This window comes from Ixodes scapularis, unplaced genomic scaffold, assembly GCF_016920785.2.
Source record: "Ixodes scapularis isolate PalLabHiFi unplaced genomic scaffold, ASM1692078v2 PGA_scaffold1__304_contigs__length_218370807, whole genome shotgun sequence".
NCBI classification, from domain to species: domain Eukaryota; kingdom Metazoa; phylum Arthropoda; class Arachnida; order Ixodida; family Ixodidae; genus Ixodes; species Ixodes scapularis.
Window position 1 is genome coordinate 34673527 of NW_024609846.1, and position 26152 is coordinate 34699678.

At 46.5% G+C, this 26152-nt stretch overlaps 1 protein-coding gene across 1 annotated transcript; it reads right to left on the reverse strand.

Annotated features, from left to right (window-relative positions):
• Positions 1-218: 218 nt before the first annotated feature.
• LOC121835685 lies at positions 219-26152 on the reverse strand. Its single transcript, XM_042290134.1, has 7 exons — positions 26110-26152; positions 25981-26042; positions 25191-25289; positions 22012-22090; positions 16758-16831; positions 2613-2714; positions 219-299 (listed from the first exon to the last, which is right to left on the reverse strand). Exons 1-7 carry the CDS (start codon positions 26150-26152, stop codon positions 219-221), a joined length of 540 nt encoding a protein of 179 aa, XP_042146068.1.

Genomic DNA, 26152 nt, shown 5'->3' on the forward strand with positions numbered 1-26152 from the left:
GAGCAGTGTTATAACGTACTTATAGTGATTGATCTTCCACATACATTCTTGTTTTAAAATGCGATATATCTTGAACCGCAGAAATAAGCAGGACATCGAGTTAGTTATTCGCAAGGAGTTACAGTATGTGGACGTTTAAAACTCTGTTGCTTTGAAACAACAAAATCACTTCAGAACGACTTGTTTTTATTGATTGTTTCTGAGTGGAGATTTAAGTCTCAATTTTCGATGGGATACAACTGGCCAATTTTTTCATCAATACACAGTCCACTTCTGCACCGGCCGGGCCCAGTTTTGAACTGGAACGAAAGAAGAGTTTACGGTTTTATTTTTTTAATGTTATGAGTATGCAAATAGACTGATTAGGGTTCTACTCGTTGTCAGTTTATAAACCAGAGCAAAAACGTTCAGTTATGCGTTATTTTAGCTCTGCAAAGGCATCAGACTGCAAAAATTCTACCTCTATTTGCTCGCAAATGCTAATTCAACACTGAGACGGCTTTGATACAAGCGTTAATGCAGCCTTGACTTTTAACTATCTAGGCCTTTCTCTATATGTGTCAACAGTTGTCACTTTAAAACAAGTATTCGTTAGTTTATGAATTCCCCATATTCAAACCACACAACGTATTTATTTTCTGACAATTAAAGTGTGAAAAAAGTTTTCTGAATCAGTTAGAATAAAACTCTTGAATAAGACTTTATATCGGGAGTTTTCGATAGGTTCGAGGGCACTTGAAGGAGGCTTTGATTGCCTGAAATATTATTCTTTCACCGGTGAGGTTTGAACATGGTATGATCGAAGTTCTGTCAACCAAGAGTTTGTGTGTAGATGTGGTTCGCCTAAAACTTTTCAGGAATCTCCCCTACAAATAGGCAACTTCACAAAACCCTGAAAGGGACACTGACAACATTTGTTATTGTTACAAACACAAGTAAAGTATCCCTAGCAGTCGTTCGAAAATTTTAAATTTCAGAACGGCGTAAAGAAACAAAAAATTCGAAATGCGAGTTTCGCAAGTTTCGAAAATTCCTCCCGAAAAAATGACGCAGATGGAAAATGGTGCACTCATTGCTTTTTTAGGTGACTCCAAAAGGAAGAGTTCTTAGCTTTTTTCTCCTCTAAATAATAACGTCGATCACGGGCTTAGGCGAGTAAGCTTTCTCCTTTCTGCTTGCTGATTGGCTTCTAGTTTTTTTTTTTCTGCTGCGTACGTTTATTTGTTTTTCTTTGCGTGAAGACGAAGCGTCACTTTTAGTTTAATGTGTTCTTTCAGAAGTATTTTACTTAAAATGTCTTAAACTTTTTTTAATATTTTTAATACATTTTGGTAGACGAAGAGTAAGATGAAATGCAAAATATAACCAAACGTTCCTGATCACTCAACAATTGCTCTCTCAAAGTTTGAGAGGTTAACCGACACCGAAGAAACAACCCTTCCTATTCGTCGCCGACTTCCAATGGTCCCCATGTTTCTCAGCAACTCTAGCATAGCTTCCGGGCTCTGCCATATTGAGAGTAAAAAACAATAACTTCTGTGGTTCATCCTGAGGAAACTATCTTGATCTTACGGACAATTTCGGTATACACAGAATGTGTTTTCGCGGCATTCCTTTAGTTTGTGGCGAACTTTGCAGCTGTTTTTTTTTTTGGTTTATACGAGTTAAAACTGAAGGGGAGGAAGATATGAGAGCATACCGGGACTTTAGAAGCACAAATATTCGGTGGAAATGATAAGTGCATAGACGTAAAGCAAGTACTTAGATTGTTGGGACGCTGTCATTTACTGGGATGTACTACAGCGTACTCTGAAAAGGGATTTTTTAATATTTCATCCTCGGATGAGTTTCCTGCCGGTTGTATCAACAGACTCTGTGAAATATGATTTATTTATTTTGGTTCGGATTACAAAGTACCTGTAAGAGCCGCATATGATAGTGCAGATGCCGATTTAAAGGTACAAGCTGTAAGCGGGTACGTTTTTCGGAGAATCATACGAATCTGAGTGGTGTATCAGGCTCTGGGAGATGTCACAGATTGGTGCCCTGCCCTCAACAGACGATTTGATTTAAGATATATTGAGTCAATCAGTGTTGGCCGTAGGTCCGCTGGTGCGTTGGCAAAATCTTTGCCTGCACGAGTTTTTGTGCACGAACAACATTTTGGCAATAAATAATAAAATAAAAAGAACGGAATGCTAGCTGCCTTTATTTTACTGTTTGAACCCGATCAAATGTCGATCGCCGGTGCCCAACACTCCACGTTCGCATTCACGACCGCCTCTCTTGCGCCGACATTCTTGCCTAACCTGTAGCGTGCCGATTATTAAGAAAAAAAAATAAACACTTTTTTGAAACAAAAAAAAAAGAAAAAACAAAACAAAAAAAAAAGTTACTTGATTTAGCAGTAGAGTGTCGGTCTCATAATTGTGGGGTCGTCGGTGTCAATCCCATCTGGGTGCGTTTTTGAATCATTTCTTTCTTCATCCTTTACGATTTCTACTCAGTTATGCGTTTTCCTCTATTTTACAAATTGTGCTGTAAACCACACCTATCATACATTTGGGACGATTCGACTGCACCCTAACGGGTGTGCGCTTAATATTACTCACCTTGCAGGGATTATGATCCAGGTATATTCCCAAAAAAAGTCCATACTTTCCAACTGAATGAGTTTTGTTGCAGATATGCAGGCATTTCTCTACGGGTTCCTTCTGAAGAACGGAAGTTACAAAGCGTCATGAATCACTCTTTATAAAAAAACAAGTAACATTTCCTTACTGGCATCGATGGTAGAGACATAGAGCGTATTTCTGTCAAACGGCGCAGAATTAAAAAAATAGCTGGTGCTCGCTACGTGTTTTGAACCAACGCCGTATCGTTCAAAGTTCTATGGCGTTGGTCAATATATCTTGCAAGTGACTGAATAACAGATATAAGTAAGCTAACTTTTTAAAGACCTTCCTTTGTGTCGTATTTTTGTTTAGGTATACCCTTCGTTAGATGATAATGCAATTAAATGCAAAGGTGCAAGCGCGCTGAAGAAGAATGATGAAAATAATCTCCGGAGAAGGGGAACAACGATCACAAAGTACAAACATAAATCTGTTTTAAATTCCTGTTTGTTCTTTGTCCCCCTTCTCCAGGGATTATTTTCGTCACCCTTCATTTGTACAATGGCTTTAGCTTTAATGAAATATACTGAGAAGTTAAGAAACAAAATTTTATATGCCCTAGCGAAAATATCAAGGTTTAAAGGAAGTTAAAAAATATAAAGGGTACAAAGGCTATTGCACCGCGCCGCAACTGCACACGACAAAACAGCACAGCGTCAAAACAGCACCACGTCAAAACCGCACAGCGACAATACTGCACGCATCCAATCAGCACGCGTCAAAACAGTAGAGCTACAGAAGAGCACGTGACAAAACAGCACACGATAAAACGGCACGCAGGTAAATGCAGGCTTTTTTTGTGTGCTGTAGGACACATTATTAGCAGCACGCACCATAATTAAGTACTTGCGGCTAACGTGTTCCACGAAATATATGTATTGTCGTTCGATTTTATAATCTACCGCTTTAGGATTATATATTATTACCGCGCCGTTATGTTTTCGTTACCAGCGTTTAATTTTTCATGCATGTTTAGTAATAAAAAGAAAATTACCCGCCGCCATCCAGTCAGGCTAAATTCTTGCCGTCGTTTTATTGACTCAATGATTAGTAATCCGTTAACGTATTATATTGTACAAAGGTGACACCCTATTTATCCAAAGGAAGAATGAAGATCACGATTGGCGAGTTTAGTCGAACTGCTAAAGAAATTGTTTATTTGACATACGCTCTTGTTGTACATATAACTGACATGCAGAAAGAACTATTTCCTACAGAAACCACTAATGTTGGTTGTTTATGAATTACGATAGCATTCGTTATGAGATTTACGACACAGGTCACTGTGAGTGCGACGACGCAAATGTTGAATAAGGACTTTATTTTATGAATGGTTTACGACGCAATTATTGACGTCAGCGCGACTTCAGCACGCCACTTAGAAATTGAGTGATTGCCTCGTCTCTGTGTAATCGTTTAATCTTATGTCTCTATGTAATCGTCTAATGTACAAGTTATTTCCCAAGCATCATCGCAGCTTCGTGCGAGTGTGTTGCCCTGTCTCTCTTTAATCATTAACCATGTACGAACTAGCTCAACTGCAGCCGAAAATTGCTTCGTAGCTTGGGCGCAAATGTGAAGTTGGGTGTACTGCTCCTCCGTGTATGCGCGACGCGGGTTCATCTGCTTGCGCCGCCGCTATGAGTGATTGCTTCGTAACTTGGGCGCAAATGTGAAGTTGGGTGTACTGCTCCTCCGTGTATGCGCGACGCGGGTTTATCTGCTTGCGCCGCCGCTATGAGTGATTGCTTCGTAACTTGGGCGCAAATGTGAAGTTGGGTGTACTGCCCCTCCGTGTATGCGCGACGCGGGTTTATCTGCTTGCGCCGCCGCTATGGGTGATTGCTTCGTAGCTTGGGCGCAAATGTGAAGTTGGGTGTACTGCTCCTCCGTGTATGCGCGACGCGGGTTTATCTGCTTGCGCCGCCGCTATGGGTGATTGCTTCGTAGCTTGGGCGCAAATGTGAAGTTGGGTGTACTGCCCCTCCGTGTATGCGCGACGCGGGTTTATCTGCTTGCGCCGCCGCTATGGGTGATTGCTTCGTACCTTGGGCGCAAATGTGAAGTCAGGTGTACTGCCCCTCCGTGTATGCGCGACGCGGGTTTATCTGCTTGCGCCGCCGCTATGGGTGATTGCTTCGTAGCTTGGGCGCAAATGTGAAGTTGGGTGTACTGCTCCTCCGTGTATGCGCGACGCGGGTTTATCTGCTTGCGCCGCCGCTATGAGTGATTGCTTCGTAACTTGGGCGCAAATGTGAAGTTGGGTGTACTGCCCCTCCGTGTATGCGCGACGCGGGTTTATCTTCTTGTGCCGCCGCTATGGGTGATTGCTTCGTAGCTTGGGCGCAAATGTGAAGTTGGGTGTACTGCCCCTCCGTGTATGCGCGACGCGGGTTTATCTGCTTGCGCCGCCGCTATGGGTGATTGCTTCGCAGCTTGGGCGCAAATGTGAAGTTGGGTGCACTGCCCCTCCGTGTATGCGCGACGCGGGTTTATCTTCTTGCGCCGCCGCTATGGGTGATTGCTTCGTAACTTGGGCGCAAATGTGAAGTTGGGTGTCCTGCCCCTCTGTGTATGCGCGACGCGGGTTTATCTGCTTGCGCCGCCGCTATGGGTGATTGCTTCGTAACTTGGGCGCAAATGTGAAGTTGGGTGTACTGCTCCTCCGTGTATGCGCGACGCGGGTTCATCTGCTTGCGCCGCCGCTATGAGTGATTGCTTCGTAACTTGGGCGCAAATGTGAAGTTGGGTGTAATGCCCCTCCGTGTATCCGCGACGCGGGTTTATCTGCTTGCGCCGCCGCTATGGGTGATTGCTTCGTAACTTGGGCGCAAATGTGAAGTTGGGTGTCCTGCCCCTCTGTGTATGCGCGACGCGGGTTTATCTGCTTGCGCCGCCGCTATGGGTGATTGCTTCGTAGCTTGGGCGCAAATGTGAAGTTGGGTGTACTGCTCCTCCGTGTATGCGCGACGCGGGTTCATCTGCTTGCGCCGCCGCTATGAGTGATTGCTTCGTAACTTGGGCGCAAATGTGAAGTTGGGTGTACTGCTCCTCCGTGTATGCGCGACGCGGGTTTATCTGCTTGCGCCGCCGCTATGAGTGATTGCTTCGTAACTTGGGCGCAAATGTGAAGTTGGGTGTACTGCCCCTCCGTGTATGCGCGACGCGGGTTTATCTGCTTGCGCCGCCGCTATGGGTGATTGCTTCGTAGCTTGGGCGCAAATGTGAAGTTGGGTGTACTGCTCCTCCGTGTATGCGCGACGCGGGTTTATCTGCTTGCGCCGCCGCTATGGGTGATTGCTTCGTAGCTTGGGCGCAAATGTGAAGTTGGGTGTACTGCCCCTCCGTGTATGCGCGACGCGGGTTTATCTGCTTGCGCCGCCGCTATGGGTGATTGCTTCGTACCTTGGGCGCAAATGTGAAGTCAGGTGTACTGCCCCTCCGTGTATGCGCGACGCGGGTTTATCTGCTTGCGCCGCCGCTATGGGTGATTGCTTCGTAGCTTGGGCGCAAATGTGAAGTTGGGTGTACTGCTCCTCCGTGTATGCGCGACGCGGGTTTATCTGCTTGCGCCGCCGCTATGAGTGATTGCTTCGTAACTTGGGCGCAAATGTGAAGTTGGGTGTACTGCCCCTCCGTGTATGCGCGACGCGGGTTTATCTTCTTGTGCCGCCGCTATGGGTGATTGCTTCGTAGCTTGGGCGCAAATGTGAAGTTAGGTGTACTGCCCCTCCGTGTATGCGCGACGCGGGTTTATCTGCTTGCGCCGCCGCTATGGGTGATTGCTTCGCAGCTTGGGCGCAAATGTGAAGTTGGGTGCACTGCCCCTCCGTGTATGCGCGACGCGGGTTTATCTTCTTGCGCCGCCGCTATGGGTGATTGCTTCGTAACTTGGGCGCAAATGTGAAGTTGGGTGTCCTGCCCCTCTGTGTATGCGCGACGCGGGTTTATCTGCTTGCGCCGCCGCTATGGGTGATTGCTTCGTAACTTGGGCGCAAATGTGAAGTTAGGTGTACTGCCCCTCCGTGTATGCGCGACGCGGGTTTATCTGCTTGCGCCGCCGCTATGAGTGATTGCTTCGTAACTTGGGCGCAAATGTGAAGTTGGGTGTAATGCCCCTCCGTGTATCCGCGACGCGGGTTTATCTTCTTGTGCCGCCGCTATGGGTGATTGCTTCGTAGCTTGGGCGCAAATGTGAAGTTAGGTGTACTGCCCCTCCGTGTATGCGCGACGCGGGTTTATCTGCTTGCGCCGCCGCTATGGGTGATTGCTTCGTAGCTTGGGCGCAAATGTGAAGTTGGGTGTACTGCCCCTCCGTGTATGCGCGACGCGGGTTTATCTGCTTGCGCCGCCGCTATGGGTGATTGCTTCGTAACTTGGGCGCAAATGTGAAGTTAGGTGTACTGCCCCTCCGTGTATGCGCGACGCGGGTTTATCTGCTTGCGCCGCCGCTATGGGTGATTGCTTCGTAACTTGGGCGCAAATGTGAAGTTAGGTGTACTGCCCCTCCGTGTATGCGCGACGCGGGTTTATCTGCTTGCGCCGCCGCTATGAGTGATTGCTTCGTAACTTGGGCGCAAATGTGAAGTTGGGTGTAATGCCCCTCCGTGTATCCGCGACGCGGGTTTATCTTCTTGTGCCGCCGCTATGGGTGATTGCTTCGTAGCTTGGGCGCAAATGTGAAGTTAGGTGTACTGCCCCTCCGTGTATGCGCGACGCGGGTTTATCTGCTTGCGCCGCCGCTATGGGTGATTGCTTCGTAGCTTGGGCGCAAATGTGAAGTTGGGTGTACTGCCCCTCCGTGTATGCGCGACGCGGGTTTATCTGCTTGCGCCGCCGCTATGGGTGATTGCTTCGTAGCTTGGGCGCAAATGTGAAGTTAGGTGTACTGCCCCTCCGTGTATGCGCAACGCGGGTTTATCTGCTTGCGCCGCCGCTATGGGTGATTGCTTCGTAGCTTGGGCGCAAATGTGAAGTTAGGTGTACTGCCCCTCCGTGTATGCGCGACGCGGGTTTATCTGCTTGCGCCGCCGCTATGGGTGATTGCTTCGTAGCTTGGGCGCAAATGTGAAGTTGGGTGTACTGCCCCTCCGTGTATGCGCGACGCGGGTTTATCTTCTTGTGCCGCCGCTATGGGTGATTGCTTCGTAGCTTGGGCGCAAATGTGAAGTTAGGTGTACTGCCCCTCCGTGTATGCGCGACGCGGGTTTATCTTCTAGTGCCGCCGCTATGGGTGATTGCTTCGTAACTTGGGCGCAAATGTGAAGTTAGGTGTACTGCCCCTCCGTGTATGCGCGACGCGGGTTTATCTTCTTGTGCCGCCGCTATGGGTGATTGCTTCGTAACTTGGGCGCAAATGTGAAGTTAGGTGTACTGCCCCTCCGTGTATGCGCGACGCGGGTTTATCTGCTTGCGCCGCCGCTATGGGTGATTGCTTCGTAGCTTGGGCGCAAATGTGAAGTTAGGTGTACTGCCCCTCCGTGTATGCGCGACGCGGGTTTATCTTCTTGTGCCGCGGCTATGGGTGATTGCTTCGTAACTTGGGCGCAAATGTGAAGTTAGGTGTACTGCCCCTCCGTGTATGCGCGACGCGGGTTTATCTTCTTGTGCCGCCGCTATGGGTGATTGCTTCGTAACTTGGGCGCAAATGTGAAGTTAGGTGTACTGCCCCTCCGTGTATGCGCGACGCGGGTTTATCTGCTTGCGCCGCCGCTATGGGTGATTGCTTCGTAGCTTGGGCGCAAATGTGAAGTTAGGTGTACTGCCCCTCCGTGTATGCGCAACGCGGGTTTATCTGCTTGCGCCGCCGCTATGGGTGATTGCTTCGTAGCTTGGGCGCAAATGTGAAGTTAGGTGTACTGCCCCTCCGTGTATGCGCGACGCGGGTTTATCTGCTTGCGCCGCCGCTATGGGTGATTGCTTCGTAGCTTGGGCGCAAATGTGAAGTTAGGTGTACTGCCCCTCCGTGTATGCGCAACGCGGGTTTATCTGCTTGCGCCGCCGCTATGGGTGATTGCTTCGTAACTTGGGCGCAAATGTGAAGTTAGGTGTACTGCCCCTCCGTGTATGCGCGACGCGGGTTTATCTGCTTGCGCCGCCGCTATGGGTGATTGCTTCGTAGCTTGGGCGCAAATGTGAAGTTAGGTGTACTGCCCCTCCGTGTATGCGCGACGCGGGTTTATCTTCTTGTGCCGCCGCTATGGGTGATTGCTTCGTAACTTGGGCGCAAATGTGAAGTTGGGTGTACTGCCCCTCCGTGTATGCGCGACGCGGGTTTATCTTCTTGTGCCGCCGCTATGGGTGATTGCTTCGTAGCTTGGGCGCAAATGTGAAGTTAGGTGTACTGCCCCTCCGTGTATGCGCGACGCGGGTTTATCTGCTTGCGCCGCCGCTATGGGTGATTGCTTCGTAGCTTGGGCGCAAATGTGAAGTTAGGTGTACTCCCTCTCCGTGTATGCGCGACGCGGGTTTATCTTCTTGTGCCGCCGCTATGGGTGATTGCTTCGTAACTTGGGCGCAAATGTGAAGTTAGGTGTACTGCCCCTCCGTGTATGCGCGACGCGGGTTTATCTTCTTGTGCCGCCGCTATGGGTGATTGCTTCGTAGCTTGGGCGCAAATGTGAAGTTAGGTGTACTGCCCCTCCGTGTATGCGCGACGCGGGTTTATCTTCTTGTGCCGCCGCTATGGGTGATTGCTTCGTAACTTGGGCGCAAATGTGAAGTTGGGTGTACTGCCCCTCCGTGTATGCGCGACGCGGGTTTATCTTCTTGTGCCGCCGCTATGGGTGATTGCTTCGTAGCTTGGGCGCAAATGTGAAGTTAGGTGTACTGCCCCTCCGTGTATGCGCGACGCGGGTTTATCTTCTTGTGCCGCCGCTATGGGTGATTGCTTCGTAGCTTGGGCGCAAATGTGAAGTTAGGTGTACTGCCCCTCCGTGTATGCGCGACGCGGGTTTATCTGCTTGCGCCGCCGCTATGGGTGATTGCTTCGTAGCTTGGGCGCAAATGTGAAGTTAGGTGTACTGCCCCTCCGTGTATGCGCGACGCGGGTTTATCTTCTTGTGCCGCCGCTATGGGTGATTGCTTCGTAACTTGGGCGCAAATGTGAAGTTAGGTGTACTGCCCCTCCGTGTATGCGCGACGCGGGTTTATCTGCTTGCGACGCCGCTATGGGTGATTGCTTCGTAGCTTGGGCGCAAATGTGAAGTTGGGTGTACTGCCCCTCCGTGTATGCGCGACGCGGGTTTATCTGCTTGCGCCGCCGCTATGGGTGATTGCTTCGTAGCTTGGGCGCAAATGTGAAGTTAGGTGTACTGCCCCTCCGTGTATGCGCGACGCGGGTTTATCTGCTTGCGCCGCCGCTATGGGTGATTGCTTCGTAGCTTGGGCGCAAATGTGAAGTTGGGTGTACTGCTCCTCCGTGTATGCGCGACGCGGGTTTATCTGCTTGCGCCGCCGCTATGAGTGATTGCTTCGTAACTTGGGCGCAAATGTGAAGTTGGGTGTACTGCCCCTCCGTGTATGCGCGACGCGGGTTTATCTTCTTGTGCCGCCGCTATGGGTGATTGCTTCGTAGCTTGGGCGCAAATGTGAAGTTAGGTGTACTGCCCCTCCGTGTATGCGCGACGCGGGTTTATCTGCTTGCGCCGCCGCTATGGGTGATTGCTTCGTAGCTTGGGCGCAAATGTGAAGTTGGGTGCACTGCCCCTCCGTGTATGCGCGACGCGGGTTTATCTTCTTGCGCCGCCGCTATGGGTGATTGCTTCGTAACTTGGGCGCAAATGTGAAGTTGGGTGTCCTGCCCCTCTGTGTATGCGCGACGCGGGTTTATCTGCTTGCGCCGCCGCTATGGGTGATTGCTTCGTAACTTGGGCGCAAATGTGAAGTTGGGTGCACTGCCCCTCCGTGTATGCGCGACGCGGGTTTATCTGCTTGCGCCGCCGCTATGAGTGATTGCTTCGTAACTTGGGCGCAAATGTGAAGTTGGGTGTAATGCCCCTCCGTGTATGCGCGACGCGGGTTTATCTTCTTGTGCCGCCGCTATGGGTGATTGCTTCGTAGCTTGGGCGCAAATGTGAAGTTAGGTGTACTGCCCCTCCGTGTATGCGCGACGCGGGTTTATCTGCTTGCGCCGCCGCTATGGGTGATTGCTTCGTAGCTTGGGCGCAAATGTGAAGTTGGGTGCACTGCCCCTCCGTGTATGCGCGACGCGGGTTTATCTTCTTGCGCCGCCGCTATGGGTGATTGCTTCGTAACTTGGGCGCAAATGTGAAGTTGGGTGTCCTGCCCCTCTGTGTATGCGCGACGCGGGTTCATCTGCTTGCGCCGCCGCTATGGGTGATTGCTTCGTAACTTGGGCGCAAATGTGAAGTTGGGTGCACTGCCCCTCCGTGTATGCGCGACGCGGGTTTATCTGCTTGCGCCGCCGCTATGGGTGATTGCTTCGTAGCTTGGGCGCAAATGTGAAGTTGTTTGCACTGCCCCTCCGTGTATGCGCGACGCGGGTTCATCTGTTTGCGCCGCCGCTATGGGTGATTGCTTCGTAGCTTGGGCGCAAATGTGAAGTTGGGTGTACTGCCCCTCCGTGTATGGGCGACGCGGGTTCATCTGCTTGCGCCGCCGCTATGGGTGATTGCTTCGTAGCTTGGGCGCAAATCTGAAGTTGGGTGTACTGCCCCTCCGTGTATGCGCGACGCGGGTTCATCTGCTTGCGCCGCCGCTATGAGGGATTGCTTCGTTACCTGGGCGCAAATGTGAAGTTGGGTGTCCTGCCCTTCTGTGTATGCGCGACGCGGGTTTATCTCCTTGCGCCGCCGCTATGGGTGATTGCTTCGTAGCTTAGGCGCAAATGTGAAGTTAGGTGTACTGGCCCTCCGTGTATGCGCGACGCGGGTTCATCTGCTTGCGCCGCCGCTATGAGGGATTGCTTCGTTACCTGGGCGCAAATGTGAAGTTGGGTGTCCTGCCCTTCTGTGTATGCGCGACGCGGGTTTATCTCCTTGCGCCGCCGCTATGGGTAATTGCTTCGTAGCTTGGGCGCAAATGTGAAGTTAGGTGTACTGCCCCTCCGCGTATGCGCGACGCGGGTTTATCTGCTTGCGCCGCCGCTATGGGTGATTGCTTCGTTACTTGGGCGCAAATGTGAAGTTGGGTGTCCTGCCCCTCTGTGTATGCGCGACGCGGGTTTATCTGCCTGCACCGCCGCTATGGGTGATTGCTTCGTTACTTGGGCGCAAATGTGAAGTTGGGTGTACTGCCCCTCCGTGTATGCACGACGCGGGTTCATCTGCTTGCGCCGCCGCTATGGGTGATTGCTTCGTAGCTTGGGCGCAAATGTGAAGTTGGGTGTCCTGCCCCTCTGTGTATGCGCGACGCGGGTTTATCTGCCTGCACCGCCGCTATGGGTGATTGCTTCGTAGCTTGGGCGCAAATGTGAAGTTGTTTGCACTGCCCCTCCGTGTATGCGCGACGCAGGTTCATCTGTTTGCGCCGCCGCTATGGGTGATTGCTTCGTAGCTTGGGCGCAAATGTGAAGTTGGGTGTCCTGCCCCTCTGTGTATGCGCGACGCGGGTTTATCTGCCTGCACCGCCGCTATGGGTGATTGCTTCGTAGCTTGGGCGCAAATGTGAAGTTGTTTGCACTGCCCCTCCGTGTATGCGCGACGCGGGTTCATCTGTTTGCGCCGCCGCTATGGGTGATTGCTTCGTAGCTTGGGCGCAAATGTGAAGTTGGGTGTACTGCCCCTCCGTGTATGCACGACGCGGGTTCATCTGTTTGCGCCGCCGCTATGGGTGATTGCTTCGTTACTTGGGCGCAAATGTGAAGTTGGGTGTCCTGCCCCTCTGTGTATGCGCGATGCGGGTTTATCTGCCTGCACCGCCGCTATGGGTAATTGCTTCGTAGCTTGGGCGCAAATGTGAAGTTAGGTGTACTGCCCCTCCGTGTATGCACGACGCGGGTTCATCTGCTTGCGCCGCCGCTATGGGTGATTGCTTCGTTACTTGGGCGCAAATGTGAAGTTGGGTGTCCTGCCCCTCTGTGTATGCGCGACGCGGGTTTATCTGCCTGCACCGCCGCTATGGGTGATTGCTTCGTAGCTTGGGCGCAAATGTGAAGTTGTTTGCACTGCCCCTCCGTGTATGCGCGACGCGGGTTCATCTGTTTGCGCCGCCGCTATGGGTGATTGCTTCGTAGCTTGGGCGCAAATGTGAAGTTGGGTGTACTGCCCCTCCGTGTATGGGCGACGCGGGTTCATCTGCTTGCGCCGCCGCTATGGGTGATTGCTTCGTAGCTTGGGCGCAAATCTGAAGTTGGGTGTACTGCCCCTCCGTGTATGCGCGACGCGGGTTCATCTGCTTGCGCCCCCGCTATGAGGGATTGCTTCGTTACCTGGGCGCAAATGTGAAGTTGGGTGTCCTGCCCTTCTGTGTATGCGCGACGCGGGTTTATCTCCTTGCGCCGCCGCTATGGGTGATTGCTTCGTAGCTTGGGCGCAAATGTGAAGTTAGGTGTACTGGCCCTCCGTGTATGCGCGACGCGGGTTTATCTGCTTGCGCCGCCGCTGTGGGTGATTGCTTCGTAGCTTGGGCGCAAATGTGAAGTTGGGTGCACTGCCCCTCCGTGTATGCGCGACGCGGGTTTATCTGCTTGCGCCGCCGCTATGGGTGATTGCTTCGTAGCTTGGGCGCAAATGTGAAGTTAGGTGTACTGCCCCTCCGTGTATGCGCGACGCGGGTTTATCTGCTTGCGCCGCCGCTATGGGTGATTGCTTCGTAGCTTGGGCGCAAATGTGAAGTTGGGTGTACTGCCCCTCCCTGTACGCCCGACGCGGGTTCATCTGCTTGCGCCCCCGCTATGAGGGATTGCTTCGTTACCTGGGCGCAAATGTGAAGTTGGGTGTCCTGCCCTTCTGTGTATGCGCGACGCGGGTTTATCTCCTTGCGCCGCCGCTATGGGTGATTGCTTCGTAGCTTGGGCGCAAATGTGAAGTTAGGTGTACTGGCCCTCCGTGTATGCGCGACGCGGGTTTATCTGCTTGCGCCGCCGCTGTGGGTGATTGCTTCGTAGCTTGGGCGCAAATGTGAAGTTGGGTGCACTGCCCCTCCGTGTATGCGCGACGCGGGTTTATCTGCTTGCGCCGCCGCTATGGGTGATTGCTTCGTAGCTTGGGCGCAAATGTGAAGTTAGGTGTACTGCCCCTCCGTGTATGCGCGACGCGGGTTTATCTGCTTGCGCCGCCGCTATGGGTGATTGCTTCGTAGCTTGGGCGCAAATGTGAAGTTGGGTGCACTGCCCCTCCGTGTATGCGCGACGCGGGTTTATCTGCTTGCGCCGCCGCTATGGGTGATTGCTTCGTAGCTTGGGCGCAAATGTGAAGTTGGGTGTACTGCCCCTCCGTGTATGCGCGACGCGGGTTTGTCTGCTTGCACCGCCGCTATGAGTGATTGCTTCGTAGCTTGGGCGCAAATGTGAAGTTAGGTGTACTGCCCCTCCGTGTATGCGCGACGCGGGTTTATCTGCTTGCGCCGCCGCTATGGGTGATTGCTTCGTAGCTTGGGCGCAAATGTGAAGTTGGGTGTACTGCCCCTCCGTGTACGCGCGACGCGGGTTTATCTGCTTGCACCGCCGCTATGAGTGATTGCTTCGTAGCTTGGGCGCAAATGTGAAGTTAGGTGTACTGCCCCTCCCTGTACGCGCGACGCGGGTTTATCTGCTTGCGCCGCCGCTATGGGTGATTGCTTCGTAGCTTGGGCGCAAATGTGAAGTTAGGTGTACTGCCCCTCCGTGTATGTGCGACGCGGGTTTATCTGCTTGCGCCGCCGCTATGGGTGATTGCTTCGCAGCTTGGGCGCAAATGTGAAGTTAGGTGTACTGCCCCTCCGTGTATGCGCGACGCGGGTTTATCTGCTTGCGCCGCCGCTATGAGTAATTGCTTCGCAGCTTGGGCGCAGATGTGAAGTTGGGTGTACTGCCCCTCCGTGTATGCGCGACGCGGGTTTATCTGCTTGCGCCGCCACTATGAGTGATTGCTTCGTAGCTTGGGCGCAAATGTGAAGTTGGGTGTACTGCCCCTCCGTGTACGCGCGACGCGGGTTTATCTGCTTGCGCCGCCGCTATGGGTGATTGCTTCGTAGCTTGGGCGCAAATGTGAAGTTAGGTGTACTGCCCCTCCCTGTACGCCCGACGCGGGTTTATCTGCTTGCGCCGCCGCTATGAGTAATTGCTTCGCAGCTTGGGCGCAGATGTGAAGTTGGGTGTACTGCCCCTCCGTGTATGCGCGACGCGGGTTTATCTGCTTGCGCCGCCACTATGAGTGATTGCTTCGTAGCTTGGGCGCAGATGTGAATGTGCGCGTACTGACCATTCGTGTATGCGCGACGCGGGTCAATCTGCTTGCTAGGACGACGTCAAAGACAATGTACGATGTCTAGTACACCCTCTAGGACGACCTCTAGAACGATCTCAAGGGCGAACTTTGTGGCGACCTGGAGGATGCCTTCTAAGGCGACGTCGAGGACGACGTCCTAGAGGACGACGTCAAACACGACGTCTAGAACGACCTCTATGGCGTTCAAACAGAGACGTTCTTTAGGACGACTTTAAGGGCGACGTCTAAAACAAGCTTCAAGACGACGTCCACGACGACCTCTAGGACGATCTCAAGGACGACGTCTACGCTACGCGCTATGGGAGGACATCAAAGCGACGTCTAGAACTACCTCTAGGACAACCACTAGGGTGATCTCAAGGACGACCTCTAGGACGAAGTCCGCATACTGGTGGCGCCTGCGAATGCGTACGTCGTGCGTATGCGGACGTTCGGCATTTCGCGCCGCGCATAGGCAAGGGGCATTCGAAGGCAGAGAGCGTATCGCGAAAACTGGGTGAAGTAGCTAAAGAATGGTATCGCATTAATAGCGACGGCGCAAAAGAGTGTCGATGAGGGTCTGTGTCATACTGGGACAGGACGTTCAGTAGTCGGCGAGATCCTCGCGCATGGCTCAGAACCCAATTGAATTTTTGGCCGCCATACATCCGCAGGGTGATGATTTGACCGGTCTTTAAGGCCAAGTTACACTAACCTCGTCAATTGTGATCTGCATTATTCCTTTGGGTAAATAGGCTGCCGTCTTTGGTCGATATAAAGCGTAAATGGTTTAACAATCCATCAGTCAATGAACGATGGCAAGAACCTTAGCTTCATCGGATTGTGGTGGGAAATTTTTCTATTACCAAACATGCAAGCGAATATATAATTAGATGCAATAAAATATAACGGCGTAGGTAATACTATAAAGTCTCATAACGGCAGGAAATATCATGCAATGGCAATGCACATGTTCTGTTGGACACGTTAGCAACAAGTACCTAACTTTGGCGTGTGCTGTTATTAATATGTGCTACAGCAAAAAGAAGCACGCCTTTACGTGCGTGCTGTTTTGGCCCGAGCTGTTTTAGCCCCTGGTCTTCTGTTGCACTGGTGCTTTGACGCCGTACTGTTTTGTCGCGTGCTGTGTTGTTGCTGTGGTGTTTTGACGCTGTGATGTTTTGACGCGGTGCTTTTTTGACGCGGTGCTTTTTTGACGCGGTGTTGTTTTGTTGTGTGCTGTTTTGACCGCGTTGGTTTGCCGCGTCCTGTTTTGTCGAGTGCTGTTGTGTCACGTTTCCGAAGGATACGTTGGTGGAATCGACACGTGAGGATTTCAAACGCGATCAACATTTTTTTTGTATTGGAGGGTCGGTGTACAATTTAACTATTAAACTCTCTCGACAGGACTTTGAACAATTCTGCATTGGTTCGACAAGCCCACCGAGCATATTATTTTTATACATTGGTACCAATTAACAACAAAAAAAAATCCACATATGATTACTTATAAAAAATGGTTCTAAATTTTTACCTCAATATGGAGTTGCCTGCTCACTGTGGAATATGGCATTTGCTAAGATTGTCAGTGAGCTGTAGTGCTTAGATATCTGAATATAGTAATATGTGAAGTAAGCTCAACGATAAAAACGTTTGTACATTACTTCTAATTTGTTTTTGTATTTGATTAACATATATTTGGTTCGTAACTCACGCTTGACTTGTCGTCGCAATTGCGAAACTCGGGTTGCGTCTCAGGAAGTTTGCTCCATACGTCGTGAATGTTCTCTGTCGCCAAGCAAATGTATAAAATATCAGTTTTGCGCGGTATTAGGTATGGTTACAGAAGAACTCTAAAATAATGTACTTTATAACAAATATTTTTAAAAAGTAAAAAAAAAAAAAAAACTTATGTTGCAGGAGCATGACAGTTTAAACGTATAGTTGCAGTTTTTTACGGATATTCTTGAGAATATAAGAACGTCGCGTGTTCCTTTAAGTACCTGGGATATGGTATAGTGAAACATACTCTAAGAGACGTTTTGTTTTTGATACAGTCATCTCTCATTAATATGAACTCCGTTAATATAAATACCCCGCTATACGAACACCATTTTTGGGGATAAGCTGGGAAAATACATTCATTTTTGTCTCGTTAATTTGTACAACTCACATTATGGACGATTGTTTGGAGGAACGGAGGCGTCCATAATAACGAGACATCACTGTATAACTACACCTTTAAACAAAATGCTGAGACCTCTAGGATACAATTGAAAAATATAATTTGTTCGAGGGGGAAATTAGAATTACTAAAAAACGCTTTTGGAGCAAAAAAAATGAATAAGAGTATGTGTTATGTAGTTTCAAGAGAAAAATTGAAATATTTTTATATTGTATACAATTTAATAGAGGTATGCTTGCGTGTGGAACGCTACACAAATTGGACCCAGAACTTCTGCTTTCGTGGATAACACACGCATTCAGTAGGATTAGCTAAGTGGCAAAAAATGGAAGAGTCCTGGGTTAATTCAGAGTACAGCCAGAGCAATAGCTGCGACACGTGGCGGAAAATCGCTGGGCATTGGCGCCGCGTTCACGCACCGTGGGGCAGTGGGATGCGTTAACGAAAGCGTTCGGAACAAAATGGAGATCTGTTTTGTTTCGAACGCTTTTGTTTTCTTGTATTTTGCACCAAACGCGTTTTTAGTTTTGTTGTTTTGTTCCAAAGCGTGCCAAAGCGCGTCTCCCTGTACTAGCTCTTGGCATTGGCAGTGATACGACGGCATTTTGTTATAGGGTATTTTGTTTTTCAGAGAGCGCGTGCAGTGGGCATTGGATACTACAAATATGCTGAGTTTAGAGCGGGTTACTAACGCTGTGGCATGGCTCAGTGGTAACGCGCCCACTTCTCACGCAGTGGACCTGCGTACGATCCCAGCGGGCGGCGGGTGATCTTTTTCAAGAATTTGACAACATGGACGACGGACGCCCTGCATCTCCAACTACGAGATCAACAATGACAATTTCTACAACAAAAACGGTCGTCATTTCCAGTTATAAGAAGAGCGCATAACAGCTATCGCTGTAAAGCACTACCAAAATTCCTCGAAAACGAATGCCGGATCGCTGTTTTACAAAATCAAAGGCCATCTGTTCCACTGACACGCCACCGCATCTATCTGCATCGCGCGTTTTTTATTATGACAAAGCGCAAGTGCCGTCATTGTTACGAAAATGCCATATTTCCTGTGCCCACCAAGAGCTCCTAAATCGTCCAAAGTTTGAGGTTCCGACAATTCCTTATAAGAAAACTGTGGTGGCCAGTCAATGTGGCTATGATACGCTATCGTCTCATATTTATTTTTTGGTGTGCGCAGATAACAGCAGATGGTTATCAGGTTTCTGATATAGCAACCTCAAGCTGAGCAACCAATTATTATTCTATACATCTTTCTAAAGATCGACATGACCTACTTCAGCACCAGGCACCAGTCCAGCTTATAAAAAACAATCATCCTGATGACGTGTTGAAACCCTATAATGCTTTGTAACCGATATTGTATTAGAAATGCAGGTTAACTGCAGTGAGGTTGACGTTATGTAAAAAACATTTGATATCAGATTTTCTACTTTCTCGATGATAAATGGCATGAGTATATCTAAACAAACAATAATCTGCGTCCAATGTTTCATTAAATAAAATGCGCGACATGTTAACTTCGTTTTTGTGCGGAACACACCTACGGCTCTTTATATGACCTGCAGGAAGGAGCTTAGTTATTGTAGACATCTCAGTTATTGGTAATAAGGTGCCAGGAACCATGGCGGCAATGCGGTCGCCATGAGATGCTGTGGGTGAGCTACACATGTTACTCTTATATAATGTTTACTTCAGAAAAGGATGCGTGCGGTGAACACTTAAGCAAAAAGTAGAAATCAGTTTTGAATTCACCAACTGGGCGGTGACTGCAAGAGATTCGAGCATTTTATTTTTTGGAGGCTGGGAGGTGCTACAAGCTTCGCATGAGACCGTCATATTAAATGCAATGATAAATAATATACACCTGTTCAAAGTGAGAGTTGAAGGGTTCAAGTGTGTTCAGTCAATAAGGTAAGCAATAACATATTCCGCGAAAAATTCGTGGTTTTATTTAAGAACAGGAACAAAAATAAACGGTCGAGTTAGGAATTCATTTCGCGTCTAGAGAAGAACTGTAACAACCGAAAAGGACACGTCGATATAGTGCCAAGGTACGATCACCGACAGGTAGATAAGCAGATGCAAATGTGACTGAATGTGACCGCAACCCGTGTGCTGAAACTGCTGGTATTTTTGCTAAACATTCACGAGACTGCAGGAATAATTTAAAGATTAGATTTTTTTATAACTTTTGTTAGAGCAAAATATTTTTTACGAATACTATGTTTTCTCTATTGATCATTTTAATAATTTTTGGTGCGAGCTCAAAATTTTCTTGTTTTTTCAGACCAGGTTTTAACGACCAACAGTAGCTCTGCTCAGCAAAATAGGACATGCCGTTGGGCGTCTGCTCTTCAGTAACGCGTCAAAGTAAGCTTGAACAAAAATATAAAAAAACACTGGTAAATTTAAAACATGCTTTGAGCCATGCTTTAAAATATGCTTCAGGAGTAAAAAAAATTTTTATTAAAATGAACCAAGATTTGCAATTTTGGGAATTTTCTGTCCTTTTTTTTCTCTCGCGAGAAAGTTGAAGTCTTATTGGGAAGTAAGAACTTGATACGCCCTGTCTTGTTCAGGTTTATTATCTGCTTTATTTTGATTTACTTTCTAGAAATTCTGATTTTGGTCATAAGAAGCGTCTCAATTCTTGTCCAGGGGAATCTTTTCTGAAATGTTCTACGCCTTACAGGTGAACATCGCTTCTTTCTTAATCAAAAAGAGTATATTTTGGAAAACTTTGAGAACAAAAAATATGGTTTGGGGGTCTTTCAAGACTTTACAAAGGCGTTTGACTGCCTTAGTCATGTGGTTTTACTTAAAAAGCTTGAAGCGTATGGCATCCACGGACAAGCTTTGCTACTTTTACAGTCCTACCTAGAATATCGCCAACAGTATGTAAATGTAAACGGTTATTCATCCACTGTAAGGTTCATCACGTCAGGGGTCCCACAGGGGAGCATATTGGGACCTTTTCTATTTAATTTATACATTAATGATATCGTTAACGTAAATAAGCACGCAAAATTCGTGATCTACGCGGATGATACGAGCGTATTTTTTTCTTCCGATACTTGCGACGATTTAATCGATATGGCAAATCTGACCTTATCAAAGATAAAAAGTTGGGAAGATAGCAACTCCTTGAAAATCAATATTCATAAAACAAAAGCTGTGATTTTTCGTCCAAAAAACAAGCCTGTGGTGCTGTCTAGAGTGCTCACTTTTGGCTCTACTCCAATCGAAATTGTTAGTTGTTTTAAAACTCTTGGAGTCATTTTTAGTGAGGGTATGTCTTGGGATAACCATATAAATTATCTTATCCCGAAAATAGCTCGAGTAGTGGGTATTATAAATCGATACAGATCTGTGTTACCAACAAATTTTAAATTATTGCTTTATAAATCATTATATTTCTCCCACTTACCGTATTGCCACCTTGTTTGGGGAACGTCAACATTTACCAATATTGATAAACTTTTTATGTTGCAAAATAAGATATTGAGATATATATGTAACGTGCCACGCGACTTTCATACCGCTGATTTATTTAAGAACTTGAAAATAATCACTAGTCACAATTTATATCAGTATCGGCTTTTACTTGTTATAAAAGTGAAAAAATAAGAGGTACATGTCTTTTAGAAAACCTTGCGTCGCTGAGGAAAGCTTCTCCTCCGTATCCTACCCGTAACCCAGAGAAATGGAAGATGGTCACGCAGCGAACAAATTATGGCTCTCAAATGTTAAGCTCCACACTCCCGCATTTGTTAAACAACCTTAACAGCAATAACATTGATCTAGAAAATCTAACCTTTAGAGACTTGCGCTTATTATATGCTTGTACATGATCCTTTTCTCTCTTAACATTTGCAAAAGGTGCTTTTAGTTTTGTGTACTGATTTGTAACATCATTGCCTCTAGCACGTTATTATGTTGTTTTTCGTTTGTTTTCCCGCATGCTTCCTGCTGTCCATTGTAGGGGCCCAGGGACTCGTCAAGCTGCTTACTGCAGCTTTTTTTCTTGGGCCCCACCATCATAAAGGATGGAAATAAAGCATTATTATTATTATTATTATTAAGTGAAGACAACGAGAACTGTGGAGGAGGATGGCACTGGTGCCCCGTGTTCCTTCTCGGGCATGTTGCCCTATGCCAGAACCAGCTGACCATATTCACGTGCGTGCTAGCCAGGGACAGCACGCCACGTGAATTTTGACGCTACTTTCGAGCTCTATATGAGACTCTGTATGTTGATGTTTCGCATCCTGTGCTCGTCAAATTAAATTCAGTGCTTTGTTCCTAAGCTAAAATCATCGTCTTGTGTTCTTCATCCGACTTGGGCACGCCGAGGAGCACTTCAACTAGTAATATAGCGCCCATATTAAAGATCAATAAAACAATCAGTTTGGTTCTTTAAGACGATGTTGTTGTGTCGTTCATTTCTTTCGCGTCGCTCTTTTTTGTTGAATATGTTACACCTCACCAAGATCTCCGCCAATATCACCATGGCATTAATGGTAGGTCATATTTTAGAGTTTTCAGGATACATAATATGTTCAAAGATGACAGCAAGAAGGAGGTTGTACAAAAACTCTGATTGAGAACGATTTCCGCGTGCTCATTGAGGCATGAGATACGCAGGATGTTTGGCTGCTAACCCTACTTGGCAAAGAAGATGTTGCACAACAAATTATCATGAAAATCTATAATTTTGTTATTCTTAGCATCTTAAATATTATGTTTACATGCAAGATATTGTCACCTTCTTTATATTCAACGCATATTCCCTTGTCGCAAGTCCCAATGTGATCGAGCTTGTCAGAGTCACCTCCTTCAAGAACCTGCAAGGAAAACATGTCTAAGTACGCATACCGCGCTCTTTTAAAAAGTTCAATAATAGTATTGTGGTTAGGATTGCCGCGTAGTTTGTTTAGTTCAGTGCGCTTTTATAATGTGAAGTGTAACCCTAAAAAGGCCCCTAAAGCTGTTTGGAAGACACACTAAAACTGATTGATTGATTGATAATGATACAAATATTAATATTATGTAAACGAAAATACAAAGATTCAGGGATTGAATTCATATGGCAACGCACATGTATAGGAAACCTAAGATACTTGGATTATATTACCATATACTGCGAACCCTCTGTATAAAGAATGGATTCTTACAGGTAGGTTGACGGTGGCTGAAATACGTCAAGGCTACCGTGATTAAAGTTGGTATAGCACTCGACGGGGATGTATTAAAAATGACGCTTCTAGAGCATCTCCATAACATTAAGAATAGCGAAAATACGAGCAACATGAAGGTTTTTCTAGAACTTGCCCGAAAAAAAGCGTTCCTTTTTTCATATATCATTAATTCTTTCGTCGTCTTCGGTATTTCAGAACGTGTAACGTGTTCACAAACTGTTTACAAAACAAATGAATGATAAATGTTTCGCAGTAAACACGCAGCCCTAGTCAGCTGGCGATCCGAATAAGGGATATGAACGTGGCTTTGTATTTTGATTATAGAGGGTGATCCCGAATATAAAGAACTGTGTTTTTCGACCCGGGTAGATAAACTAGGCATCACTGAATGCTCAAATTCTGTGAAAGTGTGATGCCACGGTTAGGATAGAATGCACAAGTTTGCGAATTACATGAAGTCACCTGAATCAAAGAAATTATTTGAGAAAAACTATTTTTCTCTATGAGTCGACGTCCACCTAAGCATAATTTTGTCGAGAAAGAAAGCGACATTGCTGGATCCGTCTAGCATCTATTTCAATGAAACAAACTTGTTAACAAAAAAGAAAGATTATTATATTTCTTGTATGAAGATATTTGACTCATAAGTCCCACGAGTGTTCACAATATGCTTTTTTTTTGTTTTGACGATGTTAAGCTTAGGTGGGTAATGGTTCATAGAACATTTTCGTTTTTCTCGATTTGTTCTTAGTCCAGGCAACGTCATCTTGTAAAACTTTTGCGTTATATTTCAACCACTAGTTTACGTCCTCACAGAGTTTGCCCTTTCTGCGATGCATAGTTTATTTATCTGGGCCGAACAACACTGTACTCTTTTCTCAGAAACATTTTGTATATGTATTTGTGCTCAGTAACCACGGTATTCATTCGTTATTAATATCAATCTAGTATTTATTTTTTAACTTTTTTGAGTAACAGAATAACGAACCTGTAGATTAAACAATACTCTGGAGCAAGATATTGTCAAAAATAAAATGTCGTGAGCTGAAAAATATATTTTGCGTAAACAAGGTATAGAATGTAGCGTCTTTAAGTATAATAACTGAAAGAATATCTTTCCATAATACAGGATATCCCAACAGTAATGCTTGCGTAATATTACGTCTTGACCAAGTACCTTATTCACACTGTAGGGCTCCAGAAACGTTATTTGTTCTCTCTTCTCTGAATAGTACTATTACCGAGTATATAAAAAACTGTAGGCATAAATACCTACCCCCCCCCAAAAAAAAAGAAAAGAAACGTTGCTTGCAACTATATTACGTCTGCCTCATTTAAGTATTTCAAAACAGCTGAAAAGACCGGGGCAAAAATGTCGCAAACAGCACGGACGGATGCTAACTTTCAACTGGTTTAATAAAAATTTTGGTGGAATCAATTCAAACACCTACCCTGCTACTGACGCCAGAAAAAAACAACTAATATGTTTCCCCATCACAGAATACACGTCGGAAGGATCATTTGCACAAAAATGCTCAAATCAACGAAACCTTTTTGTCATTTACAAAATTCAATAGTGTGCCAACGTACTTGTCACAAAATGGTAACAACAAGCGCTTGAATCATCTTTTTTTCAGTTTTTTTTTAAATAATTTTTCAGTCAAAACCACGGTTCGCATCTGAAACTCATCAAGTGTACGGAAAGATGGCCCCCACAATTGTCACAGTCCGTCGAAGCTCACGCACCCTTTTATTGGAACGTCGCCGCTTTTGTCCAATGCACACGTGTACATAACGTAGCGGGATTTCGTAAACAATAATCGCGAGGCACATTTTAAACAAAGTATAGTGATTCTTGAATCACTAAACGAGTTTTTTTTTGCCTTCAAATGACAAATGCTTCACACCTTGCAAAGTTCCGAAAAAACAGCATTCAGAGAATAAGTACAGCTAACTTCCAGTTGTTGAGTTAGATCTTGTGGGGAAGAACCAGCCAGCACTTCCGATTTGGACTGCATTGGGTGTTTTCTGTCACAAACTCAAAATTATGTTCTGTCTTTTTTGACAAAACGGATGAACGTTGGATAAGTTCTAAACAACTTCTAAAATGCGAGTTATCTTATTAAAATAAATAAATCAACTAAGAAGGTGATTTGTCATAAGTAGAAATTGTACCAGTTAAGAAGTGTTTGCGCTGTATAAAAATATCGAGGTGTAGGAAATAATTTTGATCAACAATGATATAGAAATTATGATTCCGTAACATAATGTGCGACCTTCAACGTAGCTATCTCACATAAAGACAGCCATTAAGACATTTCCTTCTATGATGCATATAAATATGTCTTGTTCTGAACGAACGTAACTGCGAGCCATCTTTTGAAATTATCAGCTGAGCTTATAGCGTTAGGATTTTAAAATTAATGTCAATATTTCAATTAGTTTGCATTTAAAATGCACGCTCACTGCCATTTGTTGAGTCAGTAATCACACTCCCTCCACAAGCTGAACAAAAGGTCTTATTGCATTAATATATCATTTGCTTGCAGAAATTATTTATATTATAGTTCTTCAACAAAGACCTCAGAATAGAAAACAAAATTACATAACAAATGCGATAAAATTATGCAGTCATCATGAATACAAATACGCATGCCGCAGTTATACGTATTACGCCTAGATAAAGGTTACAACTAAAGGGTATCAGGGGCATGCATGAGGTTAACAAGTCTGTTGGAGTACTTACCACACACACGGTACCATCCATGTAACGACCCCAATACGTGTTGGGGTCTTGTGGGTTTCCATTTTTACAGGGGTAAGTGCAGCCCAGCGAATATCCCGGCTAGTTCATATGAAAAGAAATACTTGAATAAATATACTGTATAATGCAATGCTAAATAAAAAAAAAATAACACTTTAATTTAAATAAAAAATTTCGAGGCGTATGTGTTCTGAATATTTCAGTTTCTTTCGGAATCAGAAAGAGATCAGTCGTTAATTGATCCACAGGAAAACAGCAATGCACTGAATGGGTGTCAATAGGCATAGATTTTAAATAGTCGGGTTTTGTTTGAAAACTTCTGTTTGTGTAACACTTCTGTGTTGAAGCAAGCAAAATCTTGATTGACTTTGAGTGTGCTTTTCCCATACCTATGATATATTTAACTAGATTTAGCTCTTTAGAGAAGTATTTTGCTATGGTTTTCTATTTTCTTTCTCGTTTAGAAACCTGTTATAAGCAATCAGTGTAGTTGAGTCAACTCATGCCTGTTGCTCGAGCATTAGTGGTGAAGTCCATTGGAATAATTTTTCTATGAAAAGAAACAAAAAAAAAAACAACAACAACAACAAACATGGACATTGCGCTCGTACTGTCTTTTTTGATAACTTCGTCGCTCAGTGTACAGGCTGTACAGCATTAAAACACCCGTTTGCAACTTACGCTAAAATTCTAAATGACGTGCAAATGCGTCATACCAAAACCAGAAATTAACAACACTGTGATTGCTTATGAGCAATGAGAATGCACTTACATCGTCGAACGGTTTGTCGGGACATCCCCAAAAAGGAGGTACTTCATCGCACGTTATTGGGCCTGTTGAGTAGAGCAGCAATAATATATGAAACCCATGAAACTTTAATATACGATATCCACGACTTACCAAAAGTAGCAATGATTACTGTGAAAAGTGTCGTGGCCAGCAT

Bases quoted from the DNA above. Each gene is read 5' to 3' on its own strand.
- LOC121835685 (XM_042290134.1), bottom strand. From the start codon at position 26,152: ATGCTGGCCACGACACTTTTCACAGTAATCATTGCTACTTTTG. The intron at 22,091-25,190 runs GTAAGTACTCCA...TTTTCCTTGCAG, and splicing joins TGGATGGTACCGTGTGTGTG to GTTCTTGAAGGAGGTGACTC. The intron at 2,715-16,757 runs GTGAGTTACGAA...TCCGTTCTTCAG, and splicing joins ATTGCGACGACAAGTCAAGC to AAGGAACCCGTAGAGAAATG.